Genomic DNA, 13,408 nt, shown 5'->3' with positions numbered 1-13,408 from the left:
GAGATTTATTTATTTGAAATGCAGAGTGAGAGGGAGAGAGAAGACCTTCCATCTGCTGCTTTACTCCTTCAAATGACTACAACTGCTGGGCCAGGCCAAAGGCACATTCCAGGAACTCCATGCAGGTCTCACACATAGGTGTTTGGGGCCCATGGACTTGGACGATCCTTGGCTGCCTTCCCAGGAGCATTAGCAGGGAGTGGTATTAGAAGCAGGGCAGGTATGACTGAAACTGTCGCTCTAATTTAGGATGCTGATTTTATGAGGTATCTTTAGCTTTCTGTGCCCCAGCCCTGGCCCCTACTTAATGATTTTTCTTCCTTTCTTTTCTTTTCTTTTTCTTCCTTTCTTTTTCCTTTTTCTATGAAGAGTTTTGTTATTTCAAATGTAGAGCAACAGAGGATAAGATGTCCAGAGGTTAACTACTCCTAAGTTTCTAGCAGCCAGGTTTAGTCTAGGCTTTGGACAGTTAGTCCAGAACTCCATCCTGGTTTCCCATGTGAGTGGCAGGGGCCTGAGTGCTTGGGCTGCTGTTTATTGCCTTTCCGGGAGCATTAGCAGGAAGACAAATCAGAAGAGCAGCAGCTAAAACTTTAGTCTGCACCTGGTGTGGGATTTCAGCATTACAAACCCGGGATTTAAGCCGCTGCACTGTAATACTGGCCCTTGCTTAAGTCATCTAACAGAACAGTTATTAAAACATCCTTAGCGTAGTTTTTAGGGGAATTTCTAAGTGACATTAATTTGCATTTAGCTTGTGAATTATTTATACAACTCTACAGTTTTTGAATATACTTATTTTACTGTAGTTTGGGATTTGGCTTATACTGTTAGATTGTTAAATGTTAAATTGGTGGAATTTGTATTACTAAGCTTACAAGACATTTTATCCTGGTTAAATTTATCATTGATTTGAAATTATACTTGTTCATTTGCTTCTTTAAGCTAAAATTTGCAGTGTTACCTAAAGTGTTTCCAGTATTACATAAAGTCTTTATTAAAAGACTCATTGTGGCTTGATCCTTCGATGAAAGAAGTGAAATTTAATGTCAGATTATTGGTATAATATTTCCTTATTTTGGGGGTAGCTGCTTCTTATGAAAAATATCTAATAAATACATACTAGTTTAATCCCAGATGCTTTTACCAAGCATACTATTTCTTAGGTGATTGCTGTATTGATTTAAATATGTAGGTGAACCAGCAGTTCATTAACCAGAAATTTCGTTTGACTTGGGTTAGCCTTTCCTTGTTTTCAGTTGTTGGTCACACTGAGCAAAACATGAAATTTTGTTTTTTTCATCTTTAAGGATAATGGTGTCTTTTGGTACTGACAATTTTATGTTTTATACATAGATGTGTGTACACACACACACACACACACACACACTGCTCGCACTTTATACAAGCTCAAATTTCTGTTTTTGCCAAACTTTGTTACCTTTTGCACCTACTTCCTAGTGTTTCTTAGTGAGTTTTTAGTTTTGAATACTTTGTTATACTACTAATAAATTATACTCTATCACATGTTAAACTTTTTAAAGTTCTAGGATCTGCTATCATTAATATCTTTATAAAGAAGTTTATGAGTAAAAGTACACAATCCATCTCTCCCATATTTTACCAACTTTTAGTTGAATTGCTGGTATTAAAGTATGTCAAAATTTGAGAAGTTATATTTTGCCAGTACTTTAAACAGTGACCAAAATCAAAATAACTGTCTATGAAAACAGAGTGTTTTGGTGGAGGTTGTATTGTGATTTTCATTTGATGTCTGTTAACATTTCTTTGCAGACATTTCAAATCCCTTCCACTCTTCCTGTTTCTTTTGATAGTGGCTTTGTAAAACTTTCAGAATGAGATGTAGAATATGGGTAAAGTTTATGGTAGTTAGTATTTTTACAAATAAGCATATTTTTATAGGCCCTAATATAGCTGATTAGATTATATTCTGTATTTACTAATGGCATGTAATGATTTTTATTTAGTACTTTTTTCACCGGCTAGAGTGTTCAGGATGCTCCAACAAATACTTCTCTAAAAGTTAGCTTTTGGACAGTACACAAATATCTCAAAATGGCTTTTATGTTATTTTAATGCTTTAAATATTTCATAATTTTAGTATAATTTTTGTATAAATTTTTTATATTACAAATACTATGCTATTTGTTAGAAGTCTAATCTTAGACTGAAGATTCATGAACTAGGAATTGGCTTCTATGCCAGTAATGGAATCTTTTGAGTGTTCTAATTGTAGAACATTCTTGTTGTTGATTATATTTGCATCTGATGTATTTCCGTTAATTTGTTTTCAATGAGGACTGCAAATGCATGATCATAATTTTCTGTATATAGTTGATTGATCATAAGATGCTTTTTGAAAGTTTGAAAGTTAAAAACCCATTTTCTGTGAAATGATATTAGTGTGTATTTAATTATGCAGATCCTCAGTTTGTGGTCTGCCAGCTAAAGGTGAAGATATATTCCTCCAATTCAGGACCCACACGACGGGAAGACAAGTTCATGTACTTTGAGTTCCCTCAGCCATTGCCTGTGTGTGGTGACATCAAAGTTGAGTTCTTCCACAAACAGAACAAGATGCTTAAAAAGGTTTGCACTTTATTTCTATTGTGAATAAAAATCTTAATTATAATATTTTGAAGAGCAACTTCTGATCTTTTCCTGAAGCTTCTGGTTAGGCGGAAATTACTCTTTAAAGATAAGTTTATAAGATGTATGAATGACATCTATTGAGCTATAAATATTTTCCCATAAGATCTGCAGGTTATTTGCTGACTTTGGCATTGAGAAGTTGTATTGGTAAATCATCCTGTTAGAAGGAAAAGGCCAAATGGCATTGTAACATGAGATAAATTTTCTTTCAGTTATGCAAAGAAATTTTGTAGAAGTAATGAAGATTGGTTACATATGGTATTTAATCAGTTGAAAAAAACTCTTAAAGGATAATTAACTAGGAGGAAATTAGAATGGGACGTTATATTTTGAAAATGTTTTATGGGCAGAAATCTTTTCCCTGTGGTTTTCTTTAAAGACATAAACTTTTCTGCTTTGGTTTATGTTTCTTGGAAATGGGTTATTATATGTTTAGTTTTCAGGATTTAGTGCATATTTAATTTTTTGGAGAGAAATAAATATGAAGAGGAAGTAATAAAGAGTGAAAATGGAGTATTAAATACTCATTTTGAAAGTTTGGGGCAATTGGCTTTTTCTTTAGAGAGAATCAAGAGCTCTTTGTAAAATAGATTATTTTGTTTAAAATGTGTGTGAACCTTTAAACTAGATTTAAGGCATATATGTTTTTAGGGAGTAATAGAAGGAAAGCACTGACTTATCTGCTTTATTAATAAATTAGCATATTGCCAAATTTTAGAAAGCGTCATTGTAAGATTGAGTTTCTTGCATTTTTAGCTTTTTCTTTTTGTTGTAAAGAAAATAAATAATTTCGTTATATGGTATATTTACTTATTAGAAGAAATATAATCTTTTCTAGAATCCAAGTAACTGCAAAAGAATCATTAGAAACTCATTTCTTACCTCTTCTGTATAAATGAAAATTAAAATATTTTGATAACTTGGTAAGTTGTTTTTGAGAATCCAAACAATGTTAGCAAATGTTTTAAAATTAAAATGATTAGGGCATATGTATATTTTTAAAGGGTTTATTTATTTTACTTGAAATAGAGAAAGAAAGACAAACATCTTCTTTTCTCTGGTTCCCTCCCCAAATGCTTGCAACATCCAAAGCTGGGAGTCAAGAGCTTTGCCTGGTCTCTCATGCAGGTGCAGGGTCCTAAGGGCTTGGACTGTACTCTGCTGCTTTCTCAAACCACTAGCAAGAAGCTAGATCGGAAGCAGAGCAGCTGGGACACAAACCAGCACCCGTATGGGATGCTGGCACTGCAAATAGAAGAATAGCTTCCTGATACATCAGCTGGACTCATTAGACTATAATATATATTAGTTGTCACATGAGCCAAGTTTACATGTTGATCAAAACGTTTGCAGTGAAGCACTTTGGGTGTGTTTTTTGATTAAGAAGGCATCATATTATTTGGAAGAAGTGTTTTTAAAACAGGAATTTTAGAAGAAAAAAAAAATCAAAGGAGTCCTTCTCCTTATCTTTTATTCTGAAGGTTTTCAAGCATACATTATCATAGAGTAAAGCCAATGTATTGCTAGGAAATAAATCTGTGCAGGCAGTTACACTAACCTCCCAGGAACTTCTGTTTAAGTCCATCTTGAATTAGGTAGCTGATTGAAATATAAAGAAAATTAAATCATACCTTTGTTTTGTTTGTGCCTACAAATAACTCAGACTAATTCTAAGCTAGTATTAGATAGGAGTTATTTTACATTAAGGGTTAAGATAATTATCTTAAATGTTATCTACAATTAGAATAGAAAAATCAGCTCTGAATAAAAATGCAATAGTTCACCTGCGGATTGTCAAATAGTAGTAGTAGTAATAGCATTTTTGTTTATTTTCATTCAGAATATCAAATGATGAATAGTTTGAATTTGGGGGGGCTGATTTTTTAAATAAATGTGGCATTTGAAAGAAAAAATTAGTCATTTCTTCCCTTTTCTTGTAGGACAAAATGTTTCACTTTTGGGTAAATACGTTCTTCATACCAGGACCAGAGGAAACCTCTGAAAAAGTAGAAAATGGAAGTCTATGTGATGAAGAAATTGATAGTATTTGCAGTATAGAGCGTGCAGATAACGACAAGGAGTATCTAGTACTTACTTTAACAAAAAATGATCTTGACAAAGCAAATAAAGACAAAGCCAACCGATACTTCTCTCCAAATTTTAAGGTCAGTTAATAACACTTTGGACAGTCAGTGTTTACATGCCTGTATGTGTGTTTTAATTCCAGGTGTATAAATGAAGAGCTTGGCTGGGTAATTTTCAAATAAATGATGCATTGTTTAGAGGAAATGTTTATGGAAGAGTATCCTGAATATTTCTAATGCAATGTCAGTATAACACACAGAATCAAAGAAATTGCATGCTTCCTTCACCTTTATTGTTTGGTGAAATCTGGGACAGAGGGTTTGAGAATTAAGTGGATAGTTTGTGAAGTAGATACAGGGAGGATGGAGAGAAAGAAATAGGTATAAATCCAGATGTTTGGGAATGATTCACATTGGATAATTTCACTGCTTCAGTGCAGTCTCTGCTATTACTCCCTATTGCTCACAAATAAGCTTTCTTGTGTCACCTCCTTTTTGCACTTTTAAAGAGCTGCTAGGTGCTGCAAACACTTGAATAATTAGGCGCAGGCCTACCTTCTGCATTACCCATAGCCATTTCTTTTTGCTCTTGAGATTTAGTCACAGTGGTCTCTCTTTAGTTCTTCCAAATGTAAGTGTCTGCTTCTGGTCTTCTCAATTCTTTTTCCTTCTTCCTGTGCCTCTCCACCCTAGCTTTTCCTCTGACCTTTATATTATAGTCTTTCACCATTGTCTTCTCCTATTACTCCTTTTTAAAACTCTTTTCTGTTTCCTCATATTACGTCATAGAATTATTCAATTTTTTGTCTGTGATATCTGTGCGTGTATTTATATTTATAGATATGAATTCTTCGAAGTAAAATATCTGACTTGTAAACATTCCAGAATGATTTTTTTGGTCATTTTTTTCTTTCCCTTTTCTATTTTTTTTTTTTTTTAATTCTACTTGATTCCCCCCAATCTTGTTTTTTTTTAACCAAAGGAGCTAAATTTTTTTTTTTCAAATTGGAAATAAGAGAGAGAGCTTCCATTACTAATTCACTCTCAGATGGTTTTGATGTCCAGGCCTGGCTGGGCCAAAATCATAAGCAGGTGCTTCTTCTGGATCACCCACCCATGCAGGTGGAGGAGGCCCAAACACTAATGCCATCATCCTCTGCTTTTCCCAGTCCATTAACAGGGAGCTAGACCAGAAATGGAGCAGGCTGAAGTATAATTCATACCCATGTGAATGCCGGATTCTAGAGTCACAAGTTGCAGCTTAATCTCTTAAGCCAGAATGTTTACCCCTTGCCTCTTCCTTTTACCATACACTTTTTTCTCTTTTTGAGAACATATTTGTAATTGTCTTGAATCACCATGGTGTATAAGCATAAAAACATTGCTAATCATACTGTAGGGGTATGGCTTACATGCAAGTGTTTAGAAGATTGTTTTAGAATCTAAAGGTTAGTAAATAAATAAATACTGAAGGGAGGATGTCATTATGGTGTATTGGATTAACCCAGGGGCTGGTTTGTGGGTGTCCCAAATGGACACCCCTTTGTGTTTGGGACCCTGCCATTCCAAGGGGAGAGCTGCTGGCTCCTAGCTTGGACACGTCTAGGGAATGAATAAGCCAATGGAGAATCTCTGTCTCTCCTTCTCTCTTTCTCTGGCTCTGTAATTCTTTCAAATAATTTTTAAATGAATACACAGGTTTTCCTCCTCTTTTCTAAATTTTCATTTTACTTAACCATTGACTTTTGGTATTGTTTTTAATTTTTTTAATATGAAGAAAACATTTCATGTATTTCCTAAGTACAGTTCTAAAATGATAACCATATTTCCTTCCAAGCATTAACTTTCAACTTGTTTCTTTACTCTGGTTTTGTAGTTTCCTATTTTGATACCATAAAAGGTTTTATGTTTATAATTACAAATGAAAACTATGTTGGTAAACAAATATGTCATATCATGGTAAATGCTATGAAAAAATAGGGGTGGTATTGAGAAAACTCTTGTTGGTTTTGTCTTTTTCTGGGGATTCTAGCATGGTGACAGAAGGTTTGACCAAATTAATGATATTTAAGTAGAAACTTAAATGAGAGAATGAACTATACCAACAGATGGTAAGAGGGGAAAAGAAGATGTAGAAGCCCAGAGACAGAAGTGAGCTCAGTGTTTGAAAAGTGGTGAGTCAGTTCGAGTCAGTGACTAAAGGAAGAATAGGCAAGAAAACCAGTCTGCATGTGAAGATATAGGGTTTTACAGTTCAGAAATGGTGTGATCTTAATGTTGCCTTTGAATGTTTACTGCTTTAAAATACAGACTGATGAGGAAAGTAGGGGAAGGGAGCAAGAATTTGGAGCTAGTTTAGAGGCTGTTAGATTGATTTAGTATTGGGAGAGGTAGTGATTGGACTTAGAATAGTGACAGTGAGAGTAATAATGAGCTGTCAGATTAGGTATACATGGTATTTTGTAGGTAGAATTAAAGAATTTATGAACAGAGTGTATTTTGGTGTAAGAAAAAATTGATAATGGCCGTTGAAGAGAGGGGTTGTAGAGAAAGTGAGCTAGGGATCCTATGTTAGAATCAATTTAAATCCTGCACATCCGTTACCTACTAGATTTGTGGCCTTTGGCAAGTTCCCTAACCTTCCCTGAGCCTTGGTTACCTTTCCTTAAAAATTGGGATACGTTATACGTGGTGGTGTTTTGATGATTATTTTGAGTATACAAGTGAAGGTCCTTGGCCTAGGTTCAAGTTCACCCTCTACTTACAGTTCCATTGTCTTCTAATATGCACCCTGGGAGACAGCAGTAATAGTTAAGTACTTGGGTCCCTGCCACTTACATGGGAGGCCTGGATTGAGTTTGTGGCTTCTAGCCGTGTCCTGGACCCAGTCCTAGGCATCATGGGTATTTGGGGGGTGTAAACCAGTGGTGAGCTCCATCTGTCTCTGCCTTTCTATGCCAAACAAATAACATTCCTTTGGAACTAAGTTATTTGTTAGTTGAATTTTATGATTGAAAAATTCTTATGTGAATAAACAATAACATTCAGTCTGCATTTTTTATAGTTTTATTAAAGCATGCAGCTTACATTTCTTAAAAATGAGTACATGAATACTAACACCCTAGTTTATCTCTTCAGTACATGGAAAGAATACATATTACTCTTAAAAGTAATATGATCACTCAAAGGCACCTTTTTCTTATTTTTATTTTTAACTTATTTGGAAACGTTACACAGGAAGGGGAGAGACAGAGGGAAAGATCCTTCATCTACTGGTTCACTCCTCAAATGACTACCATGGCCAAGACTTGGCCAGGCTGAAGCCAAGAATCAGGAGCTTCTTCCACTTCTCCCACTTGGGTGGCAAGAGTGCAGGCACTTGGGCGGTCTTCCACTGCTTTTCCCAGGTACATTAGAGGGGGCTAGCTTGGAAGTGGAGCTTGCCACCCCTATGGGATGCTGGTGTTATAGAAGCTTAACGCACTAACTACACTGCAGGTCCCAAGGCACTTGCTTTTCAAAGATCATGTTTGTTACAGTACTTAAACATAAATCTGTTAAAATTTACATCTGAGTAACTTCAGACAGTCTTATGTGGATTTTCATTTAAAATTTTCTCTTCTTTCTCTAGGTGAAGCTGTATTTCACAAAAACAGTAGAGGAGCCATCAAATCCTGAGGCTAGCAGTTCAACTTCTGTAACGCCAGATGTTAGTGACAATGAACCTGATCATTATAGATATTCTGACACCACTGACTCTGACCCAGAGAATGAACCCTTTGATGAAGATCAACATACACAAATTACGAAAGTCTGAATTTTTTTATTGAGAGAGATAATATGCCATGAAAACAAACTTGAATAAACTGAAAATGGACCTTTTTTTTTTAATGGCAATAGGACATTGTGTCAGATTACCAGTTATAGGAACAATTCTCTTTTCCTGACCAATCTTGTTTTACCCTATACATCCACAGGGTTTTGACACTTGTTGTCCAGTTGAAAAAAGGTTATGTAGCTGTGTCATGTATATACCTTTTTGTGTCAAAAGGACATTTAAAATTCAATTAGGATAAATAAAGATGGCACTTTCCCATTTTATTCCAGTTTTATAAAAAGTGGAGACAGACTGATGTGTATACGTAGGGATTTTTCCTTTTGTGTTCTGTCACCAATTGAAGTGGCTAAAGAGCTTTGTGAACACAGGTTCATATCCTACCCCTTTGCACTTGTGGCAACAGATAAGTTTGCAGTTGGCTAAGATAAACTTCTAAAAAGTTTTGTTACATTCTAATGCATGTATTCAGGTAAGGCGAATAGAGGAGATGCTCGGAAAGGATTATATCTAGTGCTGGACTCTGGACCATACACCATCTCCAGCTATTTACACCTTTATTTAGCATGCTGCAGTTACTAATCTGGACATTTGAGGAATTGGCCACTGTCACTGCTTGTTGTTTGTGCATTTTTTTTAAAAGCATATTGGTGCTAGAAAAGGCAGCTAGAGTGAGTGAAATCTGTTTTGGGGTATAGGAATGAACCTTTTGCATCATCTTAATCCACAGATGAAGGGATATTAAGAAAAGTGGTTATAGATAAGAAACACAGCAACAATGACTTAACCATATAAATGTGGAGGCTATCAACAAAGAACGGGCTTGAAACATTATGAAAATTGACAATGATTTATTAAATATGTTTTCTCAATTGTAATGACTGCTCCATCTCTTGTGTAATCAAGGCCAGTGCTAAAAGTCAGATGCTATTAGTACCTACATCAGTCAACAATTTTACACTTTTTTAGTTTTCAATCATATACCTACTGTGGATGCTTCAAGTGCTGCCTGCAAGCTTCTGTTTTCTCTCATTAAATGTAAAATACTTTAAAATGCTGCACAGGAAATTTCAATTTGAGATCCTACAGTAAGCGTTTTTTTCTTAAAAGATTTCTGATGCACTTATTCAATCCAGTAGCTGTCAACCGTCCCACCCTTTTGACCTTACACATTCTATTATAATGAGTTTTGCAGTTTTGCACATTTTTTAAATGTCATTAACTGTTAGGGAATTTTACTTGAATACTGAATACATATAATGTTTATTAAAAAAAAAAGACATTGTGTTAAAAAGGAAATTAGAGTTAAATTTCAACACTGCACAAATAATAAGGCATGTAATTGTTCAGTAGAAATGTCCTACATTTGCTTTTTCAATTTGCTATTGAAAGAATAGATTGTTTTTCATTGTGCAGTGTTGAATCATTTCATAGTGCTAGAGTTGGAACTAGGGCTTTCAATTTCTTAAATAGCATTATACATTTGATATTCCCAGACTGCGTATTATTTCAAGAAGAGTACAACTACTATTGTAAAGCTTAAGGTGAAGATACTATCAAAGAGGATTCCCCCCCCCCAGGAATTTGGTGTCTTTCAAACTATACCTTGACCTTGACATTTGAATATCCAGTCATTGTATTTCTTAATGATATAAAATCCCATTTTGAATAACTTACTGGTGCTGAAATTGTTCACTAGCTGTGGTCTGACCTAGTTAATTTACAAACAGATTGCATAGGACCTAGAACATTTATAGAGTTTGATAATGAATAGATTGGGCAGAACTTCATCTAAAATATTCTTAGTACATAATATTGACATTTTCCATACCTCATCAGTTTCATTCAGCCAATACAATTTTTAAATTTTTAACAAAGCTCTTAGGATTTACACATTTATATTTAAGCATTGATAACATAGAATATTGATTGACTGCTCATAAGTTAAATGAGTAAAGTTAGAGACAACCATTCCTAAGATTCATCATTGAAATTTATATGTTACCTTGTCTTTCATAAGAGCTGAAAATTGTTGACTAAAAGGAAACTCAGCTATTCATGTTTTGAAGATATTAATACTGTTCTTTGTTACAGTTTTGGGCACAGTATATTAAAACATAACTTGTATTGTTCCAATATGTAACATGGAGGGCCAGGTCATAAATAATGACATATTATAATGGGCTTTTGCACTGTTACTATTTTTCCTTTGGAATGTGAAGGTCTGAATGAGGGTTTTGATTTTGAATGTTTCAGTGTTTTTGAGAAGCCTTGCTTACATTTTATGGTGTAGTCATTGGAAATGGAAAAATGGCATTATATATATATTATATATATAAATATATATTATACATACTCTCCTTACTTTATTTCAGTTACCATCCCCATTGAATTTGACAAGAATTGCTATGACTGAAAGGTTTTCAAGTCCTAATTAAAATTTTATTTATGACAGTATTCATAATCAGCTTGAAATGCATTCTGTAGGTAATATCTCCCGAGTTTCTGGAATGTTTTCTTAGACTTTTTGGATGTGCAACAGCTTAAAAAATGTCCAAAGTTACATGAAGGCATACCTTTGAAGAAAGTGTACAGATTGGACCCTGTACCATCTGAAGTCCTCTGTAGCTCCTCTTGGACATTTTTTGCCATAATTACAAAAGGGTCGTTGAATAAATAGCATCACCACTCTTTGCTGTGGCACAGGTTATAAACCTTAAGTGGAGTTTACCGGCAGCATCAAATGTTTTCAGCTTTAAAAATAAAGGTAGGGTACAAATTACATGTTTAGTTCTAGAAAATTTGTGCAATATGTTCATAACGATGGCTGTGGTTGCCACAAAGTGCCTCGTTTACCTTTAAATACTGTTAATGTATCATGCATGCAGATGGAAGGGGTGGAACTGTGCACTAAAGTGGGGGCTTTAACTGTAGTCTTTGGCAGAGTTGCCTTCTCCCTGCCAGTTCAAAAGTTCAATCTGTTTTCATATAGAATATATATATACTAAAAAAAAAAATCCAGTCTGTTAAACAGCCTTACTCTGAGTCAGCCTCTTCAGATACTCTTGTGCTGTGCAGCAGTGGCTCTGTGTGTAAATGCTATGCACTGAGGATACACAAACAACAAAACCAATAATGTGTACAGGATAATGCCTCATACCAATCAGATGTCCATTTGTTATTGTGTTTGTTAACAACCCTTTATCTCTTAGTGTTATAAACTCCACTTAAAACTGATTAAAGTCTCATTCTTGTCATTGTGTGGGTGTTTTATTAAATGACAGTATTTATAGTTTAAAATTATTCAATCCATTGAGATTTTGACTCATGGGCAGCCAAATATGATTAAGAAATTTTCTGTACATTCATTTTTCTGCTGTCCTTCAAAACCTAGTGTTAGAAAAGCATGCCTTTTTGTCATCTTGGGAGTAAAGTTTTGTTTACTTGTTTTTAGTAGACGCATTTACTCTTAGGACTATATTTAACACTTAAAATTGTTCCAAATACATTAAATAGCATTGTAACCCTGAGAAAGTAAAGATTTCTAGAAAATTGTGTTTATTTTTGTTGTGTTAAGCCAGGTGTTTGAATAGATTTGATACTTGATTTCAATCTTGTGGCTTTTCCTTTTTTTTTTTCCCCAATAATCCTATATTCTGTCATCAACATACAGGAAGTTTTAGATATTCATTGTGACTTGTGCCATTTAAACGATGATATTCCAGAATAGTCTAAAGAACTTTGTATACTTGAATTTTACCTTACTCCTAACATTCTTGAAAGCTAAGAGACTGAAAGACATAGCCGTTACACAAAGCATAGTAAGGTGGTAAGTGAAAAATGTAGCTTCTGCAAATGTTCTGGAAAAAAAGAAAGACCATTAATGTACAAAATTCAATGTTACTTCAAGTTTACATTTTCTCCATGTAATTTTTTAAAAGCAAATGTGAATATGTAATAATGTTAAGAGGTATGAGTATGTGTACACTGTTGGTTTTTTGTTGTTTTTTTGGGTAGATTTTTTAGATATAAGTATAGTGAAAAACTATGCTCAAGTCTTCAGGTCTTTTATAAGAAGATATTTTGGTGGGATGTTTGAAAAATGGGAATTTACTGGCTTTTTATGTCTTCACTGTAATGTGAGGTGTCTTGGTTCAGTGAATGCCATCACCATTTCCATTGAGAATTTTAAAATCACCAGTATTGAACATGCAGGCTTCCAAAGGCTTATCAAAAATCAAGACCCTTACATCTGGCTAATTTACTGTTCTCAAAAAGCAGTTTTGGTTCTTTTAATTTCTACTGGATAATTAACCACATATCTAAAATGTGTTAATTGCCTTATGCATAACTTTTAGTTATTGCTGCTAGTGTAGAGAAAAATATTTGTGAATGGAAATAACAACTAGTTGAAGGAAAATACCTAAAATCTAGTCAACAAAATGGGGTGGGGTAAGAGAAATTTGAAGTGGTATTCCCTACAGAATTACATAGTTATGAGAGTCCTAATGAGCAAATTGCTTATTGGTCTTTAATTTACAGCAGATCAGGCTTTTTCTGTCTTTCAAAGAACTCTTCTTTCTTCTGTGAGAACATAGTCACTCCGACAAATTCATTGTTAGTAGCTTTACAAGTGTGATGTGAAGACAGAAAAGGACGGAGTAGTTTGGTTGTTGAGCTGTTTTGAGACTCCTCTCTGTGTGCGAGAAAACAGTCCACTCCCACCACCTGAAGTTAAGTGCTTCAGTGACCATACAATCAGTTTCGCTGTATAGATGTATATATTTTCTTTAAAAATGAAGTTATGCTGTATGTA

General features: G+C 34.4%; 1 protein-coding gene across 1 annotated transcript in view; it reads left to right on the top strand.

Moving 5' to 3' along the window:
* The window catches only part of PTEN (phosphatase and tensin homolog), an 84,782-nt gene extending 73,424 nt beyond the window's left edge, over positions 1-11,358 (top strand). Inside the window, exons 7-9 of the mRNA XM_058671166.1 lie at positions 2,444-2,610; positions 4,614-4,838; positions 8,389-11,358. Of these exons, the coding sequence (XP_058527149.1) occupies positions 2,444-2,610; positions 4,614-4,838; positions 8,389-8,574 (578 nt within the window). The 3' untranslated portion in view covers positions 8,575-11,358. The remainder of the gene's footprint in view (positions 1-2,443; positions 2,611-4,613; positions 4,839-8,388) is intronic.
* The last annotated feature ends 2,050 nt before the right edge of the window (positions 11,359-13,408 follow it).

This window comes from Ochotona princeps, chromosome 13 (assembly GCF_030435755.1).
Source record: "Ochotona princeps isolate mOchPri1 chromosome 13, mOchPri1.hap1, whole genome shotgun sequence".
Lineage (NCBI taxonomy): Eukaryota > Metazoa > Chordata > Mammalia > Lagomorpha > Ochotonidae > Ochotona > Ochotona princeps.
The sequence above is the reverse complement of the archived record's forward strand: the minus strand, read 5'-3'. Positions and strand labels throughout refer to the sequence as shown.